Source organism: Dreissena polymorpha, chromosome 9 (assembly GCF_020536995.1).
Source record: "Dreissena polymorpha isolate Duluth1 chromosome 9, UMN_Dpol_1.0, whole genome shotgun sequence".
Taxonomy (NCBI): Eukaryota; Metazoa; Mollusca; class Bivalvia; order Myida; family Dreissenidae; genus Dreissena; species Dreissena polymorpha.
The window spans coordinates 103832011-103851285 of record NC_068363.1 but is presented as its reverse complement, the minus strand read 5'-3'; the positions used below and the strand labels follow the sequence as shown (position 1 = coordinate 103851285).

Here is a 19275-nt window from a genome sequence, read left to right as displayed (position 1 = left end):
AATTCAGGGGATGTACGTGTGTATGTAGCAGGGTTCGGTACATAAAAAGAACTTATACTGCCTTGCTATGCGAGGTAGCTTTTATAGCGACGCGGTAGAGTGTCTGCCTGATAAGGCACCGGGAGATCCCGGTTTCGATTCCCAGTGTGGCTTGGGTTGTTTCTTGCTGGGTTACAATAAAATACTACATGTACTGAGTTGCACGTCTTTCGTAAGTTAAAGCACTGGGTCTGTTGTCAAGTGCACGCTTTTCATGCATGGAACGCGACAGACGACATCAACAATTTCTCGCTGCGATTTTTTGGGAAAGTGAGCGGCATTTAAACCCTAATACAAGTAATCAAGGGTATAAAACGAAATCTAACTGTCGGCATGGACGTCGCCATCTTGTTTGTCACGTTATTATCCCCTATCTTACGTTTTTACTTAAAAAATTTGTTCTGAGAATCAGAGAATCAACAAGTACTAATGTGACAAAGTTGGAAAATCAACATAACACATCGGTAAATGGTCTTTATGTTGACTTTTTTCTTGTTTCAAGTTTTGATTTTAAGTTGCAAATGAAAAAAATATTTAACATGCAATACGTTTCTTTGCAGGCCTACCAATAAATTCATTTTTCGCGCAGTGGTAGTAAAACTAAATTAGGCAGCGATGTTGGCATTTCCACATTATAACCGTATGTTATTCTAATCACAGAGCCGTTACCTCCACGTTCTAGAGAAAAAAGTGTGCGTCCTTTATGCCAACCTCCGCGCAGATATTTAATAACTGGAACCAGCCTAGCAGAATTTAATCCATGCCTTCATAACCAACCACGTGATGATAACCGAGCCACGTGGTACAATAATTCTTCCGTTGTTTTTCTTACTTTTCTTTATTAAGGTAATTATTTTTCACAATAAACCTAAACTTACACACTATTTTCAATTTATTAAAGAAAATGATACTACTTTTCATAAGATAATACTTAAACAAAAAATAATAAAATCCTACCTAATCTGGTTGGATTTTCATGTGATGACAGTGAGCATGTAACGTGGCTATTGCCTTTATGCAACAACAATTATCAACCATTCTTCCGGATAATAATTGGACATGTTTTGAAGAAAAGACAGTACGTTTTCTGTTTTGCTTACTCTGGGTATTTTTAACAAATGCGAACATTCCAGTTATTCATCCGGGCCTACTGGTGTGAAATTTCTCCAACATTTAATTTGGCTTTGAACAAATGTCGGGATGAAAAAAAAACTCCCGCAACGACATCGCCGGCGACTAAAATATTCTGAATCTTCATACGCCTTTGACAAAGTGTCCCACATGTTTAACTCGTTAGGTAAGTATTTTGACTTCATTCATTCATTCATTTATGCATTCATTTATTCATAACTCACCTGAGAACGAAGCTTTTGGGGTCACCAATCTACCGGTATGTTCGGCTTCGGTGCACATATGAATATGAAGGGCACATCCAATCGGGAATCCTCGGACAATTCCGCCATAACGGCGATCGTCTCTCGGGTGTCTAGCATATAGTATAGAAGCAGCAATAATGGGTGATTAACTCAAATTTGACTAAATCAACAATTGAGTCAAATCAATCAAACTTTCAAAGTTCTTTGCACAGGTAAATATTACCCATTCATACTGCTATGAATGAATGGACCATAAAACCTACACAATATATAGGTGGTACGTAAAATTTCAAAGTGGTACATAAAAGGACTGGTACATAATCTGTAACATTGGTCACAAAATATAACGAAAACAGTCGATTTAATTTTTTTAATTAACTCACCGTCAATACTGGCATCTTTAAATTTTAACGAGTTTGCAAGTATGTTATGGGAATTCACAGATCTACATTAAATTATTACTTATAAAGAATGTAATCTTGAAACAGACGAACTAAAAAACACACTTTTTAATTTCTCCTCTTTACGAGGCATTTGAACCGAGGGGGGCGCCATCTTGTTTTCAAAAATAGTTCAAAATCCAATATGACGGCCGCCTTCGTACATCAGATAGACAGTGTGGTGTAGCCCACTGTCCGATGCGTTCAGATTGGGGGCACATGAAGCGTCATACCTTTTAAACTCGTATGCTATTAGCACCATCAAACTGACGATATAATTCATACTAGTGAACAATGAACGCACAATGGACGATGTTAATTTATACTATTTTCCAGGATCGTACTATTCTCTGAAGGTAAGACTATTTCGTTAACACATTTTAGTGATTTTCCTAAGTTATACCAGTGATTTTAATGGTTATGAAAACAAAGGTGTGGTCGAATGCCCACGTGTGCTATGCCGTAACGCTTAAATTTTAATGATAAATCATAATGTAACATGCGTACCAAATTAACACCGGGTTCGAGGACGGTAAACTTTTGATGTTGGGGTTACAGATCTAGAGTCATGTCAGATTTGTATTGTGTTTTCTAGTAAATCAAACGGGTTTATATTCATATCAATCCCTCTTCGTTAATAGTCATTTGATATTACAATCCTTTCCGACTTGCTTTAACTTTTATTCTGATCCTTTCCGACTTGCTTTAACTTTTATTCTGATCCGTTCCGACTTGCTTTAACTTTTATTCTGGTCCGCAGCTATTGACGTATAGCCATTCTAAGATTGACATCTAACGGCTTTTCGTCAGAGTCCTGTTTTCGAAGCAAAGATTCGTCTTAATTGAGGTCATGAGGGCAATCATATCGGAAGCATCTTAGACCTTGAGCTGCATTATGACCCTGCAGGGGTTTTTTACCTTATATAACAGACGCCGAATATCGGCGTCTTCCCCCACCAAACTAGGCTGTTTTTCCCTCTTTTAGAACCAAAAATTCCCCTTAAAAAAATATATTTTTTTTAATAGAAAGATGTGTCTCATGATTATAATATCTCAATTCTATTTCAATTTAATCTTGCCAAACGTAATAAATTATGAAAAAAACAATGAATATAGTGCAAACATGAACAAATGTATTGTAATAATTAGAGAGTAAGTAAACAAATCCCCCAAAAAGGAGAACGACGCGTAAATTCCCACGCGCACAATTTTTCCCCAAAGTGGAAAATCCCGCGTAAAATTTCCCCCACATAAGGGCTGAAGGCCCCTTCCCCCACAACCCCAAAAAAACCCTGCCCTGCTCCCCCCAAGGGGGAATTTTCAAGGTTATTTTTTTCTTAACCCTCTAGGTGGTTGGCATTCCCTTGCAAAAGTTTGCAAAATTCTGTTGGGGCTTTACAGAGTTATGGGACTTTGAAACGCATACCCCTTATTTTGCCCTTTTACTCTATTCTATTTGTAATACTGCTTCTATTTATTATTTAAAAGCATTTTTCTTGCTAAATAAATGGTGGCCCAGCCTATTCTATCGAATTAAGACGTTGTGAACGAGAAATCTACTTACAAAGTGTATCTTTGATACACACAATTGTAAATATCAACATTTTTATGAAGAGGTATGTCCCTTTTTTGGATCCGTACATTTTATTGAAATTCTAGGGACTTAATCAAAGTTTTGACGTTCAAAATGTCATGAAAAGGTAAGTGGAATTTTATTTCTAAATTCTTTTATCACTTCTGTTAAGTCATAAAGAGATCTTAATGTAGTGTTCCAATATAAGTGATAATTAAATCGAATTATGATTGTCTTTCACCAAGTAAATACTGCTGGGAATGCAAGTAAATTTATCATACCTCAGGCTGGTGTTGATACATTTTATCAATTGGCTCTACTCATTTGTTTCAATGGTTATTATTATGTTAACATTTATATAGCTCTCTCTGTATAAGTTTATCCAAGAAAATGTCATCCCTTTATCTCATTGAAATAATACAGACAACAGAATCCCTAGCAATTTTCATTTGAACTTACTGTGAATAAGAGAGGAACAAAATAATATGTGCAAAAGGAAACACCGTTTTATTTGGACAATACTGTGAGTCTTTTGTGAAATTTTTAAAATAAAATACTATTAGAAAAATGTATAATAGATAATTAAACAGTCTTACATATAATATTGTTTGGTAAATTATATACAGTAAGAACAGAAATTCTACTAGGATTAGTGAAATAATCGCTTCATGTACTATTTTATTCTTTCGTACAGCTTTCAATTAAGTAAATTTTCAATATAATAAATCTATGTTTCTATATATATATTGTGTCTTTTTAATGAAGTGCAATTGTATTCAAGTAGTACTAGTACTAGTGACTGTTAATTGGTAGACATTCTCATAATTGTCTATTTTCAGAAACTTATTATGGAAAAGCCAATTAACCTTAAACAATCAAAGAACTTGAAATCTAGCCAAAAGATACATGATGGGAAAATATGTATTGTTCATTTTGAAAGTACAGTAAAGGAAAAAGTACATGCACTGACAGATTATAGTTTCCAAAAACTTAAAGATGTAGCAAAAACAAGGTCAACATACATATCCTCAAAACATAGACTAGAACACTTGACTAATAATCTGCCCGAAAAATTGGATTTTGAAAAACATGGAATACACAGACGATGTTACCAGTTGTTCACCAATCTTAGTCATGTTCCAAAGCGGGTACATTCATTACCGGATGATGATGACAATCAGCCCTCTACATCAAAGAACAGGCGTATATCCTTAGATGCTACCAGTAGCTCTGTTCTGTTTCCAGTGGAAAGTTGCATTTTTTGTGACAAAAGTATTATCAAAGTTAAGGGCTGCAAACACAATTAAACGAAATGCGTTACAAAATGTGCCGAAGAATCAATTAAGCTAGCTGCGATTCAAAAGTCTGATAAGCGGATGCTTTGTAAAGTTCAGGATCAAGACCTTATTGCGCGTGAAGCAATGTACCATAATGCCTGCAGAAGAAATTATACAAGATCTGGGACTCGTCATGATAGTCACGAAGGCTCAGAAGCAAGCATTAACCAATCTGTGCACATCGAAGCTTTCAAGTACATATGTAATTATGTTGAAAAGCATATCGTTCTAGGACATAATGTGGCACGGCTCACAATGATAAAGGAAAGATACCTCAGCTACATTCTCGAACACCACCCTTCTGTATACAATGACAAATATAAAAGCTATAAACTCAAAAACAAACTGTCAAAGCATTTTCAGAAACAAATCAGATTCTGGCAGCCTGAATCTTCAAACACAACATCAGAAGTAGTATATGGGGCTGAGGTAGAGGGAAGGGCGGTAGAAAAGGCTTTTGAACTTGCTGCATCTGACGAAAGACGACTTTATGAAAGTGCGATGATACTACGCAGATATATTCCTGAATCTCGCCAGAATTCATGTTCTATGCCATGGCCACCATCAGCCAAATGGTTACTTTCAGGAGAACTGCATCCTCCAACAGAGGTTGTCAACTTCTTTGTGTCGGTTATATCAGCCAAGTCAAGTATGAAGGCAAATCGTGTTAGCACCAAATGTCAGAGATATGCAAGGTCCTTTGCCGAAGATTTATGTTATGCAGTTAGCAATGGTGAATGGTTGATGCCAAAACATATCCTCCTGCCTATGACTGTCCGTCATCTTACAGGAAATGCAGAAATTATAACACTTTTGAACCGCTATGGTCATGCTCAATCATACACACGGACAATGGAGCTTGAAACAGCCATTCTGGAACAATATTACCCCAAAACATATCAACTGAAAACAATACTGTTTTGCATTTTTGCTGTGATAGCTTCGATCTGAATGAAGAAACACCATCTGGTGCTGTTACAACACATTCCACGCATGGCATTGTGATGCAAGAGACCTCAGACTCATTCGAAGAAGCCAATGATGAGCCATCTCAAGTACCAAGGACAAAATTTAGAACAGTCATCTGTGTGGGCGAGGTGTGTTCACTGCAGTGCGTGTCCAGCGACTTTGCGAACGTGTGTCAAACAAGTTAATAAAAGCCCCTCATCAGTTCGTAAACTTATTTTACGAGTTTCTTTTTCTGGGTAGCAGTTATCACTATTCGTAACGCTTGATTTACTAGTTTTCATATAATTTTAAAGGAATATTTGTTCTGAACTGGATTAAATGTGTATATAGGAATCTTTTTATATGCTTAGGAATCTTTTTATATACTTTTTATATTCTTAGAAATCTTTTTATATACCTTTTAAAGTGTGCATATAATACGAAATATCGAATGGACGTTCAGAATTTCTGTCGAGTGTTCTGCAAATGAAATACCAGTAACACAGGTGGTTAGCGTGTGGCTATGATATTAAATAACTTTTCTGAAAAAAATCATATATATATGATAGTGATTTTTTTCAGAAAAGTTAATTTTTCGTTATAATATGATTATTTATCATTCAAAATGATGTTTACACTAATTAATATCATAGCCACCCGCTAACCACCTGTGATCAGTAACGTAAAATCATAACCATATTCCCGGCGCTTACTTAACACACATATGATGGCTTAAATACCTTCGGGTATTGATTCTCCAAGGCTCTCGCGGCCGTAGCCTCGCACATTGTATATGTTTTATTATATACAGTATTTAACACGTACCTTGGATCTCTGTTACATATTATTATAATAAATAACTTTGTAAAACACATACATTTATGTCAGCAAATAACTATACACTTGCGTTCTATGCCATTAATTATAAGAACGCCTAAACGTTGTATTTTATTCAGGTCATCCTAGCTCTTCTTGAGAAGGGTATTCCGTACAAGGGTCACATAGTGAACATTCACGGTGGAGACCAGTCACATGAATGGTTCCTCCGTTTGAACCCCAAAGGCGAGGTTCCGGTTATGAAAGTTGGGGATACAGTATACCCAGAGTCCGAACACATAATTGACGTCATTGATGAGATGTTAAAATGCGGTGAGTTTTTGTCTTTCTTTTAAAGCAGAAATGTTGCTGCGGCTTCACACTCCAAGGACCGGAGGCTCGACCCCCCGCCTTTAAACATAATCTACTCATTCGTCTTATGCATGATCTCTGTGATCATGAAATTGTTCAGCTGCAAGCACGACACTGAAGCTAAACACAACTTTGTGCTAGTTGTGTTCAATCCATGTGAGCATACGTGATAATAACACTTGGCAATAAGAGAAAGAGGGTTGCCTTTGGTTTGTTTCTTTTTGCTATTAATTGCAACCAAACCAACACGCGTCTTCGAGTGTAAGACCAAATAAGAGAGCATCCGGGTGCACTTTCACTAAATGCGTACTATCACGACCGTTTATAACGGGCACCACCACCTTTTTTCGATGCATTAATAAATTAGCCAATGCTATTTCCGAGGTGGCGATAAGGATCGGATGTTTTTAAATTTCACGGATAATTCTTCAGGGTGAGTAGAATTTATATGTTTGTTTTCAACATATTAAGAATTATTTTAATCATCGGACAATGTAGTGCGATTCAGCGAAGAAGTATTTATCCTAAAATTCTACAAAAAACATACAATCACAGCCCCTTTTGAAACGTGAGGACCTTTATAAGTTGTGGCATGGTGGAGTTTTTGAAAGCTAATCAATGTATTTTTCCTGTGTGACGAGCAAATTTCCACCCGATTAATTCGCTTAAGACATTAAACGATTGCGTTCAACAAATACTAGTAACTGTATGCAAAACAAATTGGCTTCTAGCAGATCTAATAGATAATTTTGTATTGTTTCAAAAGAGATGGAGCCTATGCCAAGGAGGTGGCGCTAAGACCAGGAGATGATGCCCATGCACGATATTTGAGTCATCACATGACTTACATTTGATAGATAATGTTCCGTTGATATATTTCTTTTTAATTTGCAACATAAATACGTAAACCTAAATCTATACAGAGCATACACCTTCTATAACCACAAGATGTAAATATGTAACAAAATAATTAACCATTTCAATTAAGTAGTCAGCAACCTGAATAAAACATAGTGTACGATATAAACCAAAAATATGCAGTACTCAATTCATCCAAAAACTAAATTTTAAACATTCTCATTTTTTTCTACAACAAATGTGTTTATACAGTAATATAATTCATGAAATAATTTGTTGATGTTAGTTCTGCTTGAAACGATGATAGTCCAAAAGGTTAATTCACTAAAAGATGTCAACGAATCTTAATTAGGCTTAAATATGTCGTTTGGTCCCACTTACTTCTCCAAAAATTAGGATAGCTCGGTCTTTAATCCTTTACCTTTTGTATTATTCTCAAGTTACTTTCCAGTTTTATAGTATATTCAGTGACAGAAACTTTAAAATATTTTTGCAATACATGTTTCTTCATAATTATATAGACTTTACTTATTATTATTTTTTTATATTTCATTATGATAGAATTAATAAAAAATATCGAACACTCAACTTGAAATACCAAACAAAAAGTGTATGGTCGGCACCGAAAATTAAGATAGTTAAAATGTGCATTGGCGCCACCTCCTTTCATTAGCGCCACCGACTTGGCATCGGCTCCATCTGATTTGAAGAAAGCAAAATCTATCTATTAGATCGACAAGAAGCCAATGTTTGTGCGCATGCAAAAACTTGTACATTTAATTGGGTTGACATTTGCTCGTCACACTTGCAAAATACTTCGATTTTCATTTAAAAACGTTACCATGCCACAACTTATATAGGTCATCACGTTTCCAAATGGGTTGTTGTGAAATGTTTCCGTACATGTGTGAATGAATACATCTTCGCTGAATCGAACTAGATCGGTCGATTTTTATAATAATGCGAAATATGTTGAAATGAAAATCATATACAACCTACTCACCTTGTATAATTATCCGTGAAATCTCAAAACATCCGTCTTTAGCTCCATCTCGGAAGTCGCATTGGCTAATTTATTAATGCATCGCAAAAAGAGGTGGCGCCCATGATTAACGACCGTGACATATATTTGCATAGGTAGTTTCGGATCCGTGCTCATATGTAAACTCAACCCAATGATCGCCGATATGACCCGTCATACCTACCAATATCATAACTTCGCAAGCCTCGTTTTAACTGATACCTTTAACGTTACGATAATCGTTGCAAATGAGAACTATTCTCGCACCAACCTCCGCGCTGAGATACGACTGTTTCCAAGCATATTTCTATCGCACACAATGCGACATTATACACCACCTGATCATAGTGGATTCTAATAAAAGTTTATATTGAATGATTCAAAGTCTTTATATTTTATTTATTTTACGTTTTCACCCACATGAAAAGTTCAATTTTGTACAAAAATACCAAGTATTTAGTTAAAATGAGAAAAGCTCACAACATAAAACTCCTTTAATATCTGGAAGAATTTTACTTGTAAATGCTTAGTTTTTATTATCTCAAATAGGGAGTTATACTCTGCGAGGAGTTTGTCTAGTAAGGTAGAGCAGTAATTGCGATATTTTTTCCAGGACCCAAGCTTGTTCCGGAAGTAGATGATCGACTCGGTAGCGAGGTAAGGGAGACTCGGAAGCTGCTACATGACCTTCCAATCGACGTCATAACGTTTGGCGTTTTGGCGAATCGAAAGTTCCAAACATCGGACAATTTATTTCCACAGGCGCTTCAAAGCCACTCTCGCTTCACCCGAGAAGGCATAGGTAATACATATATGGTGAACGTTTGTATATATACATTAATGGGGACTTAAGCTATGTATACACTAAAAGTGACCATAGCTATATATACACAATTGATGACCTAAACTATGTAAACACTATTGATGACCTTAGATATATACACTATTGATGGTGATCTAAGCCATATAAACACATATTAGGACCTTCGATATATACTTGGTATATACACTAATGGTGACCATAGCTATATAAACACTAAGGTGACCTTAGCTATGACTTTACTTTTGGTGACCTTAGCCATACATACCGGTACAATATTGGAAGCCTTAGCTTTACGTACACTCAGGGTGATATAAGCTATATATATATACTTTTGTTGACTTACGCTAAACATAGTCTATTGGTGACCTTATCTACATACACACTAGATAACTATATGTGCACAAATAATGTAGCATTTTCTGTTTGCCACATTCTCATAAAGCGCATATCACGGGGCATCTCAATTTCATACTTCCCCTCGAGTTTCGTAGCGACATGACGTCACGTCCATATTGTCAGCTATATATGCGTGAATTAATAATAATAATAATAATAATAATAATAATAATAATAACTTTATTTCATGAAGAATTCACATTAAGAAATAATTTCTTTTTTACAATGTGGTCTTCAGTAACAAAACACAAGTATATATTTTGAAACATGCATACGAACATACAAGGGGAAAAAAGAAAATGAACTATGCAGTTAAATGTTATAATAACTTCCTTATCAATTCCGACGACGACGACGACGACGAAGACAACGACGACGATGATAATGATGACGATGATGATTATGCTAATACAAAATATGCAAAATGTGATACAAAAATCAATCTTTCAAAAATTAATCATTCAAATAAATCACATCAGACACATCACATCAAAGTATTAACATAGAAAAATTAACAAATGAGCATACATATATATCAATGATTTGTTTGTAGGTATTCTTTAAATTTTATTTTGAATATAGTATTCGAAGACACTTGTCGGATGCTTATTGGAATTGAATTCCATATGGTTCGTGACCGAAACGAAACGCTCTTTTTCCATAATTTTTTTTTAACGGAATAGATGATATATCAGTGTGTGTGATGGATCTAAGAGCGTACACATTGTTATTTGAGATATGTATAACATTATTGAAAAAAGAGGGCATTGCGCCTATTACAAACTTATGAACAATAGATCCAGTTAGGAAAGTACATCTGTTATTGAATGTCAACCAACCAAGTTCTTTGAATAAGGGAGCTGAAGGAGTTGAATATGGTTTATTCAGTATTATTTTAGCAGCTCGTTTTTGTATCGAATGTATTTTACGTAAGTGTGACTGTGTTGCTGAACACCATAATGCGCAACAATAATCCATAGTCGTTAATATATATGAGTTGTAAAATAGTTTTTTTGTTTCATAGTTAATAAAATAGTTAATTCGTTTTAATAAGGCCAGTTTAAAGTTAAGTTTACGACATACACTGTTTATGTGAGATTGCCATGTAAGATGCTCATCAATCGTAACTCCTAGTAAATTAAATTCTTTGGTTTGTTCAAGGAGAATGCCATTAATATTAAGTCTAAGCTTGTCAGTAGAACAATAAGCTTTTGATAAAAGCATACATTTAGTTTTGTTTGGATGAATTGACATAATATTAAAGGAACACCATGTTGCTATTCTGTCCAAATCGTTTTGCAAATTTAATTGTATATTATGAATGTTATAATCCGAAACGTGTAATTTTGAATCGTCTGCGTAAAGATCAATTGTTGAATTTTTAACGAAGGATGGAATGTCATTAATGTAAATAAGAAATAAAATTGACCCAAGTATAGAGCCTTATGGTACACCGGTTGTGATATATTGAAACGACGATTGTCTGGAACCCATTTTAATACACTGTCTTCTATTAGAAAGATAAGATTTCATTAAAGCAAGAGCATTGTCAGAAAAATGGTACATGCTGAGTTTTTCAAGTAAAATGCCATGATCTACTAAATCGAAAGCTTTCCGGAGATCCAGGAAAATTGACCCAACCATGCGACCAGAATCAATATACTGTAACCAAGAATCTACAAGGCGAATCAAGGATGTTTGACAGGAATGATTTTGGCGGAAACCAGATTGGTAACTGTGGAGTAGTTCATGCTTGTCAAGATATGATTTAAGTTGATTTGTAATGTGTCTTTCAAATATCTTCGAAATTGTTGGGAGAATAGAAATTGGTCTATAATTGTTAAGATCACTTTTATCTGCACCTTTATGTATTGGCAAAACATATGCATCTTTAAGCTGGCCAGGAACAATTCCAGCATTTATACAATAATTAATAAAAGAAGTAATCGGACATACAATGGTATCCCCACAATATTTGAGAATTTTAGCGCCAATATTGTCTATTCCGGCAGCTTTGGATATTTTGAGAGTCTATTATTTTTCGAAGGTCAAATATCGTAGTTTGAGGAATGTCAAATACATTCATTCCTATTTTTTTGTTTAAAAATGTTTTAAAAGTTTGATAAATGTGTGGGTCATATTTTCTTTTCGAAACTATATGGGAAATGACGATGAAATGATTGTTAAATTCTTCTAAGATATCATCAACATTTTCAATATCTTTATTATTTATCCTTATTTTTGTTGGAAGAGTTAGTGAAGTTTGTGGTTTTGTTAAAGCATTAAGAGCATTCCATAGATGCTGAACTGATGCATTTTCCTTCACCGATTGGTTATAAAACTGCTTCTTATTTTTTCTTATTAAGAATGTTACACGATTTCGCTGTTTCTTGTATTTATCTTTTTTATGATGCTTTTTTAACCAATCGCGAACTTTGATTTCTTGTCTAATTTCCGCTGTAAACCAACTGGGCAGACGATCAGATTTTATTCTTTTTGTTTTTAATGGTGCGTGAACGTTTAGCGCTTCATTAATTTTATTTAGTAAATAACTAAGTGAAGTATTTGGATTTTCTATTGTTTCAACATGTTCTACATTTGACATTAATAAATAATTTTGAAAGTTTGATTTATTGAAATTTTTGAATTGCCTATATTCCTTTGTTAAAGGGGCCTTTTCACAGATTTTGGCATTTTTTAACTTATTCATTAAATGCTTTATATCGATAAATGTAAACATTGGATCGTAAAAGCTCCAGTAAAAGATCAAGAATAAAATTAAAAAAAGGAAAAGAACATTGCCCGGACCAGGTTTCGAACCAGTGACCCCTGGAGTCCTGCCAGAGTCCTGAAGTAAAAACGCTTTAGCCTACTGAGCTATTCCGCCGAGTACATATATTTGAATTATTTTATACATTATATAAGCAATCTTCGTAGTTTCACAAAATTTAACGACAAAAACAGAACTCTCCAAATTATTCAATCGTTTCGCGTTGCAACGCTTTATAATTTTTAGGTTTTAAAATCGTCAACAGATGCATATAATGGCTATATTAGACCATGGTAAATGTTCAGTATTACTGTTTCCTCACAAATATCATAACTAAAACGAAAATTTGCGAATCTGAAACAACTTTTTTCAATTTTGTCAATTTACCAAAGCGTGAAAAGATCCCTTTAAATGCGTGTTTTTAGATAGTTTATAACGTGTCTTTCGGGTGAAACACACTGGAAAGTGGTCACTTATACTATAGGACGATACAAATATTTCCATGATTCGATCCGGACGATTAGTATACAAATGATCAATTATAGTGTTTGATGTGTTTGTTATTCGTTTTGGTTGCCTGACCATTTGTTGGAGTCCATTTGCCATCACAAAAGAAGACCATTTATCATTACTGAACAAAAAAAAAGAAAGAAAATTTATGTTAAAATCTCCTAATATATAAAATTTTATATCCATTAAGTTATAAGCATTTTTAAAATTTGATTCATATGTCGATATCCATTCAATTGTAGAATCCGGTGGTCTGTATACAAAGTTTATTAAGAATGATTTTGTTTGAGGAAACATTATTTCAATCCAAACTGATTCTAAAGAATTTACGTTGAAGTCCAATCTATGTTGGAAAGGTGTGCTATCTTTAATATAAATTAATATGCCCCACCCTTTCGAATGTTTCTGTCGCGGCGAATAATATTATAATTTGGAATTTGTATATCACTATCTAATATGTCAGCATTCAAAAATGTTTCAATAAGTCCTAATATGTGAATATCCGAATTATAAAGTACATATTTGATTTCATCAATCTTCGGTAATATGTGTTGAATGTTTAAACAAACAACATGTAATCCACTATTAGTGAAATTAAAACCAAAGTTGACTCTGTAATAATACTACAATTTTCATTAGAAAAACAATTCTCTTTTTCAATGGTAGTGCTACTTTTTAATAGCGTATTTTTATCATCAATAGTTGATACTAAGTAGACAGCTTCATTTGATACAATCGTATTTAAAATGCTAGTGTCAGAATCACATTTGCATACACAGTTATTACATTCTATACATAAGTTATTTAAATACAAATTTATTATAATTAACAGTACCGCTCTCAGGATTTGAAATGTGTGATGGCCTGATGCGAATGTCCTATGCAGCCCGTTGTTCAGCTGGGGCCGTGCTCTGACGGCGATATCGTCCGTATCTCATAGACTCGGACCACAAGTTGCTATGGTAACTGTCCGATCGACGCCATTTCCGGTAGCAGTCATTTGTGTCGTGATTATTCAAGCCACACACATTGCAATATGCTTTTGGCGGCATTCGTCGTCCCTGAAGAGAGTCAAACCGTCGTTGATCAGTTGCTATGCTGTTTCCGGCAACTTGTCGCGTGATTGGTATTTCACGATGGATCGCCGCAATTAGAACACTTGTTCCAGACCTATTCAAATGAATACCATCCCGAAAATAGAAATTCCTGGCAGTAGTTCCATTCCCGAACACAAACGATTGATGACAGTCGATAATTTGCGCCTTAAATTCATCACTTAACTGCTTTAAAAGATCATTCAATGGAACGACATCATCGTCAGTTCGCGGACAGATAGTACATATGCAGATATGACACGACGATGATTTATTTTGAATGTCCTGCAGTAGAGCTTTGGCATCGTTGTACTGTCTTTTGGGAGGAACCGGAAGCGGCATCATTACCGCCTGCATACACCACTATTTTTTCGTACTGAGTATAATTCAGTTTATTTAGTTGCGACTGAATCCCGTTAAGAGTGTTTCCAGGACAAGAGCGTATATCAACGTCGCGTTTTAACCCGAACTTTTTTATTCCTTTCAAAATCGAGTCTCAAATGATGAGAGTTCTCCGTGGTTCAATGCTAGCAGGGGATGGAAATGTGCTTGCTGAAAGATCTGCACAAAGACTTGTTTCTCTGTTTATATTGGATGGTAATTGGTTTGTAGCTTGTGACTGTACTGAATGATGATTTTCTTTCTTGTGATCTGTAATAGCAGACAACAGAGTTTTGATAGAGTCGGTAAACGATTGCCATCTTTTGAGAAGTTCTTCATTTAGTACACTCATTTGGGTTTTAACTGACTGATTCTTCAGCAACGTCCTGCATTTTTGAGGAAATATCATTACAGCAAAGACTATGGTGTTTTGTGAGGCCGCAAGTGATGTCTTTAAGTTCTTCCATTTGAGCCGACGTTTTCTTTACGTGTTCTTTTAATTCATATTTAGGTTCGAGTATTTGTTCAGAAACAGATTTCATAAAGTCAGTCAAAATACCCTTGATATCTGATTCCTGGCTCTGGATAGAATGACGAATTTGCTTCTCTTTGCGAACAACTTGTATAGTCTCATTCAATTTGCGCAACTCATTGTCATGGACATCAGACTCATGGTGGTCACTCGAGGGTTTTGCCGTCTTGTTATTTACCGACATAAGAAGTTGTTTTAAAGAATTGTATATATCTGCTGGTGTTATTTGTTCAGGCAATAACATGTCTTCTATGTTCTTAAACATGATTGGAAGGTGAACGTCGGTGAACTTCTGCGCATTTTTTCCATTAATCAGACGTGAGCTTTTTGTGTGGTATAAGTTCAACGTGTAGATAGATTGTCGTCCTGTACTTAATTTGTACTGTGTTTCTACCAAATTCCCTTGTTTATCATGTATCGGTATTTTGCAGCATTTAAATGGAAGAGAAGTGTCACCAAAAAATTGATCAACCGCAAACTTGAAGCATTAAAACATACCGGTATTTAGTAATAATCGCAGTCCACCTCCAGTCTCGTACACAACAACATCTTGGTCCGTAGCGGCAAGCTTTTTCTGCAGCGATTTACTCACGTTTAATGAATATGTTCTCTCCTGGTATCCGCTTTCATGGCTTTGTGTAACTTCTGTTAAAACCGCTGTTCCGGGACTTCCCACTATTTCATCAATTTTACTTCGTTATTGGTACGGGATTCCTACAAAATTTACATCATATTATTCACTGACTTATACAGAATCATTTCTACATTTTCACAAATTTATATCTCGTTTTTAAAACTTGAAAATATCATTATTATTATTATTTTGACGTGCGGATTTTGAAAAGTTGTTTATATCCAATAGTTGATATATTAATAGTTGATTAGTCGAACATTTTAGTCGAACATTTAACTATCTTGAAATAGTGTTTTTAGAGATTCTCTTGTACAGAAATCAGCCATTCATTATTGTTCAAAGACCTATTTTACTACTGCATCTTGCGCTTTGAACGAAAAAAAGGACATCGTGATTGATTATGCCCTTGCCAAGAGTTAATAAGTCATTTTCACGTTCGAGTTATTTATCTTGTTTTCACGACATATTCAGTCGATATCACGAATATTTGGTTGTCAAAATGTGTTTGGGGCGGATTAAATTGAACATGTGCATGTCTAATGAATGTCACTGTTTTGTTGCATTAGTTTAAACGACTCTTGTGTTTTACCACAATGATGCAGCGCATGTGCATCAAAATGCTATCGTTTGTCTTTGCATTTTTGGTTTATTTGTACTTAATAAAACCCCAAATATAATGATAACACATTTTTCCCAAAGATACACAGTTTTCTGCAACTATCTCCGAGTACCGAAAGCAGATACAGACCTGCTCGTCGGATGTGCGAACGAGCGTGGAAGGTAAACTCGCGAAACTGGAGCAGAGACGAACGAACATTCTGGATGATAAGGTCGTGGCGCAAATCCTAGATGAACTCGAAGGAATTTTTGATCGGATTGAAAGCATGTTAAAATTTAGCGCAAATGGTAATCTCAAATGAAAGTATTTATATCCATGAAGATACTTTTTGTAGCTAGAATAGTGAATATCTTGTATGTAATGGTTACGAGCTTAATACATCAAACAATTCCATGATCGCGAAAAAAATTCAACACTATTAGTTCAGAGTGAACAGATAAAATTATGTACCCAGAAAAGGGTATATTTTCAATGTAAACGTAAATTTCCCCTTTATAACATGACTAAACAAATTATTATTGTTTCTTGGATAACATGATCTCATGATAATAGTTTTGCAGTATCACAAAGTTAGATTGTCGGGTCATATGTTTATTTATCACCACATGTTTAATTGTCAGCGACTATTATTCTAGAAATATTATCAAAGGAAACCATTCCAATTTGTTGTTTCTTTTTTGTTTGGGGGGGTTGGTCATTTGTATTTTGAATTGTCCTTAAGTTTTTCCACCTTTCATTTTCTAATTCAAAATTATCGGAGTTATTACCCTTTTGGTAAAAAAGAAGACATATTCTGAATTGTGTGACTCGCATCGCCGAAAAGCATGACCGCAAAAGGTACTAAACTTTACAAACATATTAATCAGCATGTGAGCTTTCGAACCTCTATATTTAGGTTAAAATACTTTAGTTTGCTTAATGTACATGTGCAGTGTATGAGAATCCCTATCACACGAACACATGTCTATTTTTCGGTGAATGGAACTCAATAGATATACCGGTACTTATTTTCAGAAATTGTATCTGGTGAAGGCCACTGGTTGTTCGGACCTGAAATGACAGCAGCCGACGTGACTCTGATCTGTCTTCTGATCCGACTGCAGATGATTGGCATTCTGTCTCGTTACGTCAATCAAGAGGTCCGACCGGAACTGCTTCGATATTTTAATCGATTAGAAACCAGGGCAACAATAATTAAACTGAATGAAATAATGGCGTCAGTCAAATATGTGTACATGAAACGTGCGATTAAGACTTAAGGGTTATGGCGCTAAAGGTTGGGGCCGTTGTATGTGCTGCTTATGTTTGTTACGTAGGTTACAAAAAATTGAGCAAATTGGAAAGTTGCTTTGTTCAGTATTAAGCATTTTTTTTGGTATTTAACTACGAATGCGTTTGTTGTTGTTTTTTCATCACAAATGGATGCTTTAAGTGTATAGTTTATTTGAATCGCCGAAAAGTTATAATTAATTAACCTTTGTCACCATGGAGTGAAGTCTACTTAAGTTTCGAATTGCTTTAAACTATGTTATTATTGTGTGTTTTTCTGCATTAAATGGGTATTAACTGATAATGTATTGTTTGTTTTTACATAATTAACATTTTGTTTTTCGATTTGCCTAAATGAAACTTGTTTATTTAATAGTTCCTGTTGATTGAGAACTGTTTACTATCCAAGTCCACATGGCTGGGGTTTTTAGCATTACTGAGTAGTAGCTTAAAGGGACATTTTCACAGATTTTGGCATGTATTGAAGTTTGACATTGAATGTTTTATGTTGATAAATGTAAACATTGGATCCATAAAGCTCCAATAAAAAAAGAATATGATTGAAGAAAAAAAAAGTAACCATCAACTGGGCTCGAACCACTGACCCCTAGAGTAAATGTTTACCGCTAAGACCACTCGGCCATCCGCGCTCATACCATTAGTGATGTATTTTATACCTTATATAAGCAATCCTCGTAGTGTCATAAAATATAACGACAACATCACAACTCTCTTAATTATTCAATCGTTTCGCGTTGCAACGCTGTATAATGTCATTGCACGTTATGTCCAACGAAACATTAAGAACACTGCAAATATGCCACACCCGAGCATGGTAAGATTGTAGCTCTCGAAACAAAGAACTTCGTGATAGAAATATGTATCTTCTACCAAACAGTCTGTTCGGTTCAGTGAAAACACCTAAATCAGTTGCTTGTTAAATGCCAAATTTATCAATATATACGTCAAAATGTTTCTCAAACTCCCGTTCGGCGTAAAGCTATGTACATCTCACTATTTGGAAAAAAACGATATTCCTTCGTGTCCAGCAGTTCATTGAAGCAACTAAAATATTAAACTCAAATTACTTCGAACTCGGAAAACAAGTGCAGACGACCAGTGTCTTCTTTTGATTGAAAAAGATGGAAACTGCTTTTTTTCCGGTGTATTGCGGCAGGAATATTCGATGATCCCGAGAAACATGAACTTGTAGTAAGAACTTCTCTAACTAATCACATGCTTGATAATGAAGCCACTTACAAAAACTATATTGATGGTGATTACGGTGTACACATAAGCTGCATGAAAAAAGCGATGGCAACTCTCGCTCTTGGGCTACAGAGGCGGAAATATTAGCGGCTTCGACATTTTACGACGTAGACATTTACGTGAAACAATACAACAATGGATGCTTTAGTTGGATGCGATTCCCTGTAGAAAAAGGATCGCTTTACCGGAAGTTTATTT

General features: G+C 35.1%; 2 protein-coding genes across 4 annotated transcripts in view; one reads left to right on the top strand and one right to left on the bottom strand.

Annotated features, from left to right (window-relative positions):
• Positions 1-19275, bottom strand: part of LOC127845011 (craniofacial development protein 1-like) — a 58248-nt gene that overhangs the window by 26322 nt on the left and 12651 nt on the right. Inside the window, exon 2 of one of the 2 annotated variants that reach the window (XM_052375624.1) lies at positions 1395-1525. The exons of the other annotated variant lie outside the window; for it this stretch is intronic. The gene's annotated coding sequence lies outside the window, so the exon portion shown is untranslated. The remainder of the gene's footprint in view (positions 1-1394; positions 1526-19275) is intronic. 2 annotated transcript variants of the gene reach the window in all.
• Positions 2103-18094, top strand: LOC127845012 (ganglioside-induced differentiation-associated protein 1-like). 2 transcript variants are annotated; one of them, XM_052375626.1, is made up of 5 exons: positions 2103-2211; positions 6670-6862; positions 9394-9582; positions 16620-16700; positions 17554-18094. In XM_052375626.1, exons 1-5 carry the CDS (start codon positions 2161-2163, stop codon positions 17796-17798), a joined length of 759 nt encoding a protein of 252 aa, XP_052231586.1. In that variant the 5' UTR covers positions 2103-2160; the 3' UTR covers positions 17799-18094. The 2 variants fall into 2 exon arrangements, with proteins under 2 accessions (XP_052231586.1, XP_052231585.1); XM_052375625.1 differs by having other exon boundaries at positions 16620-16826.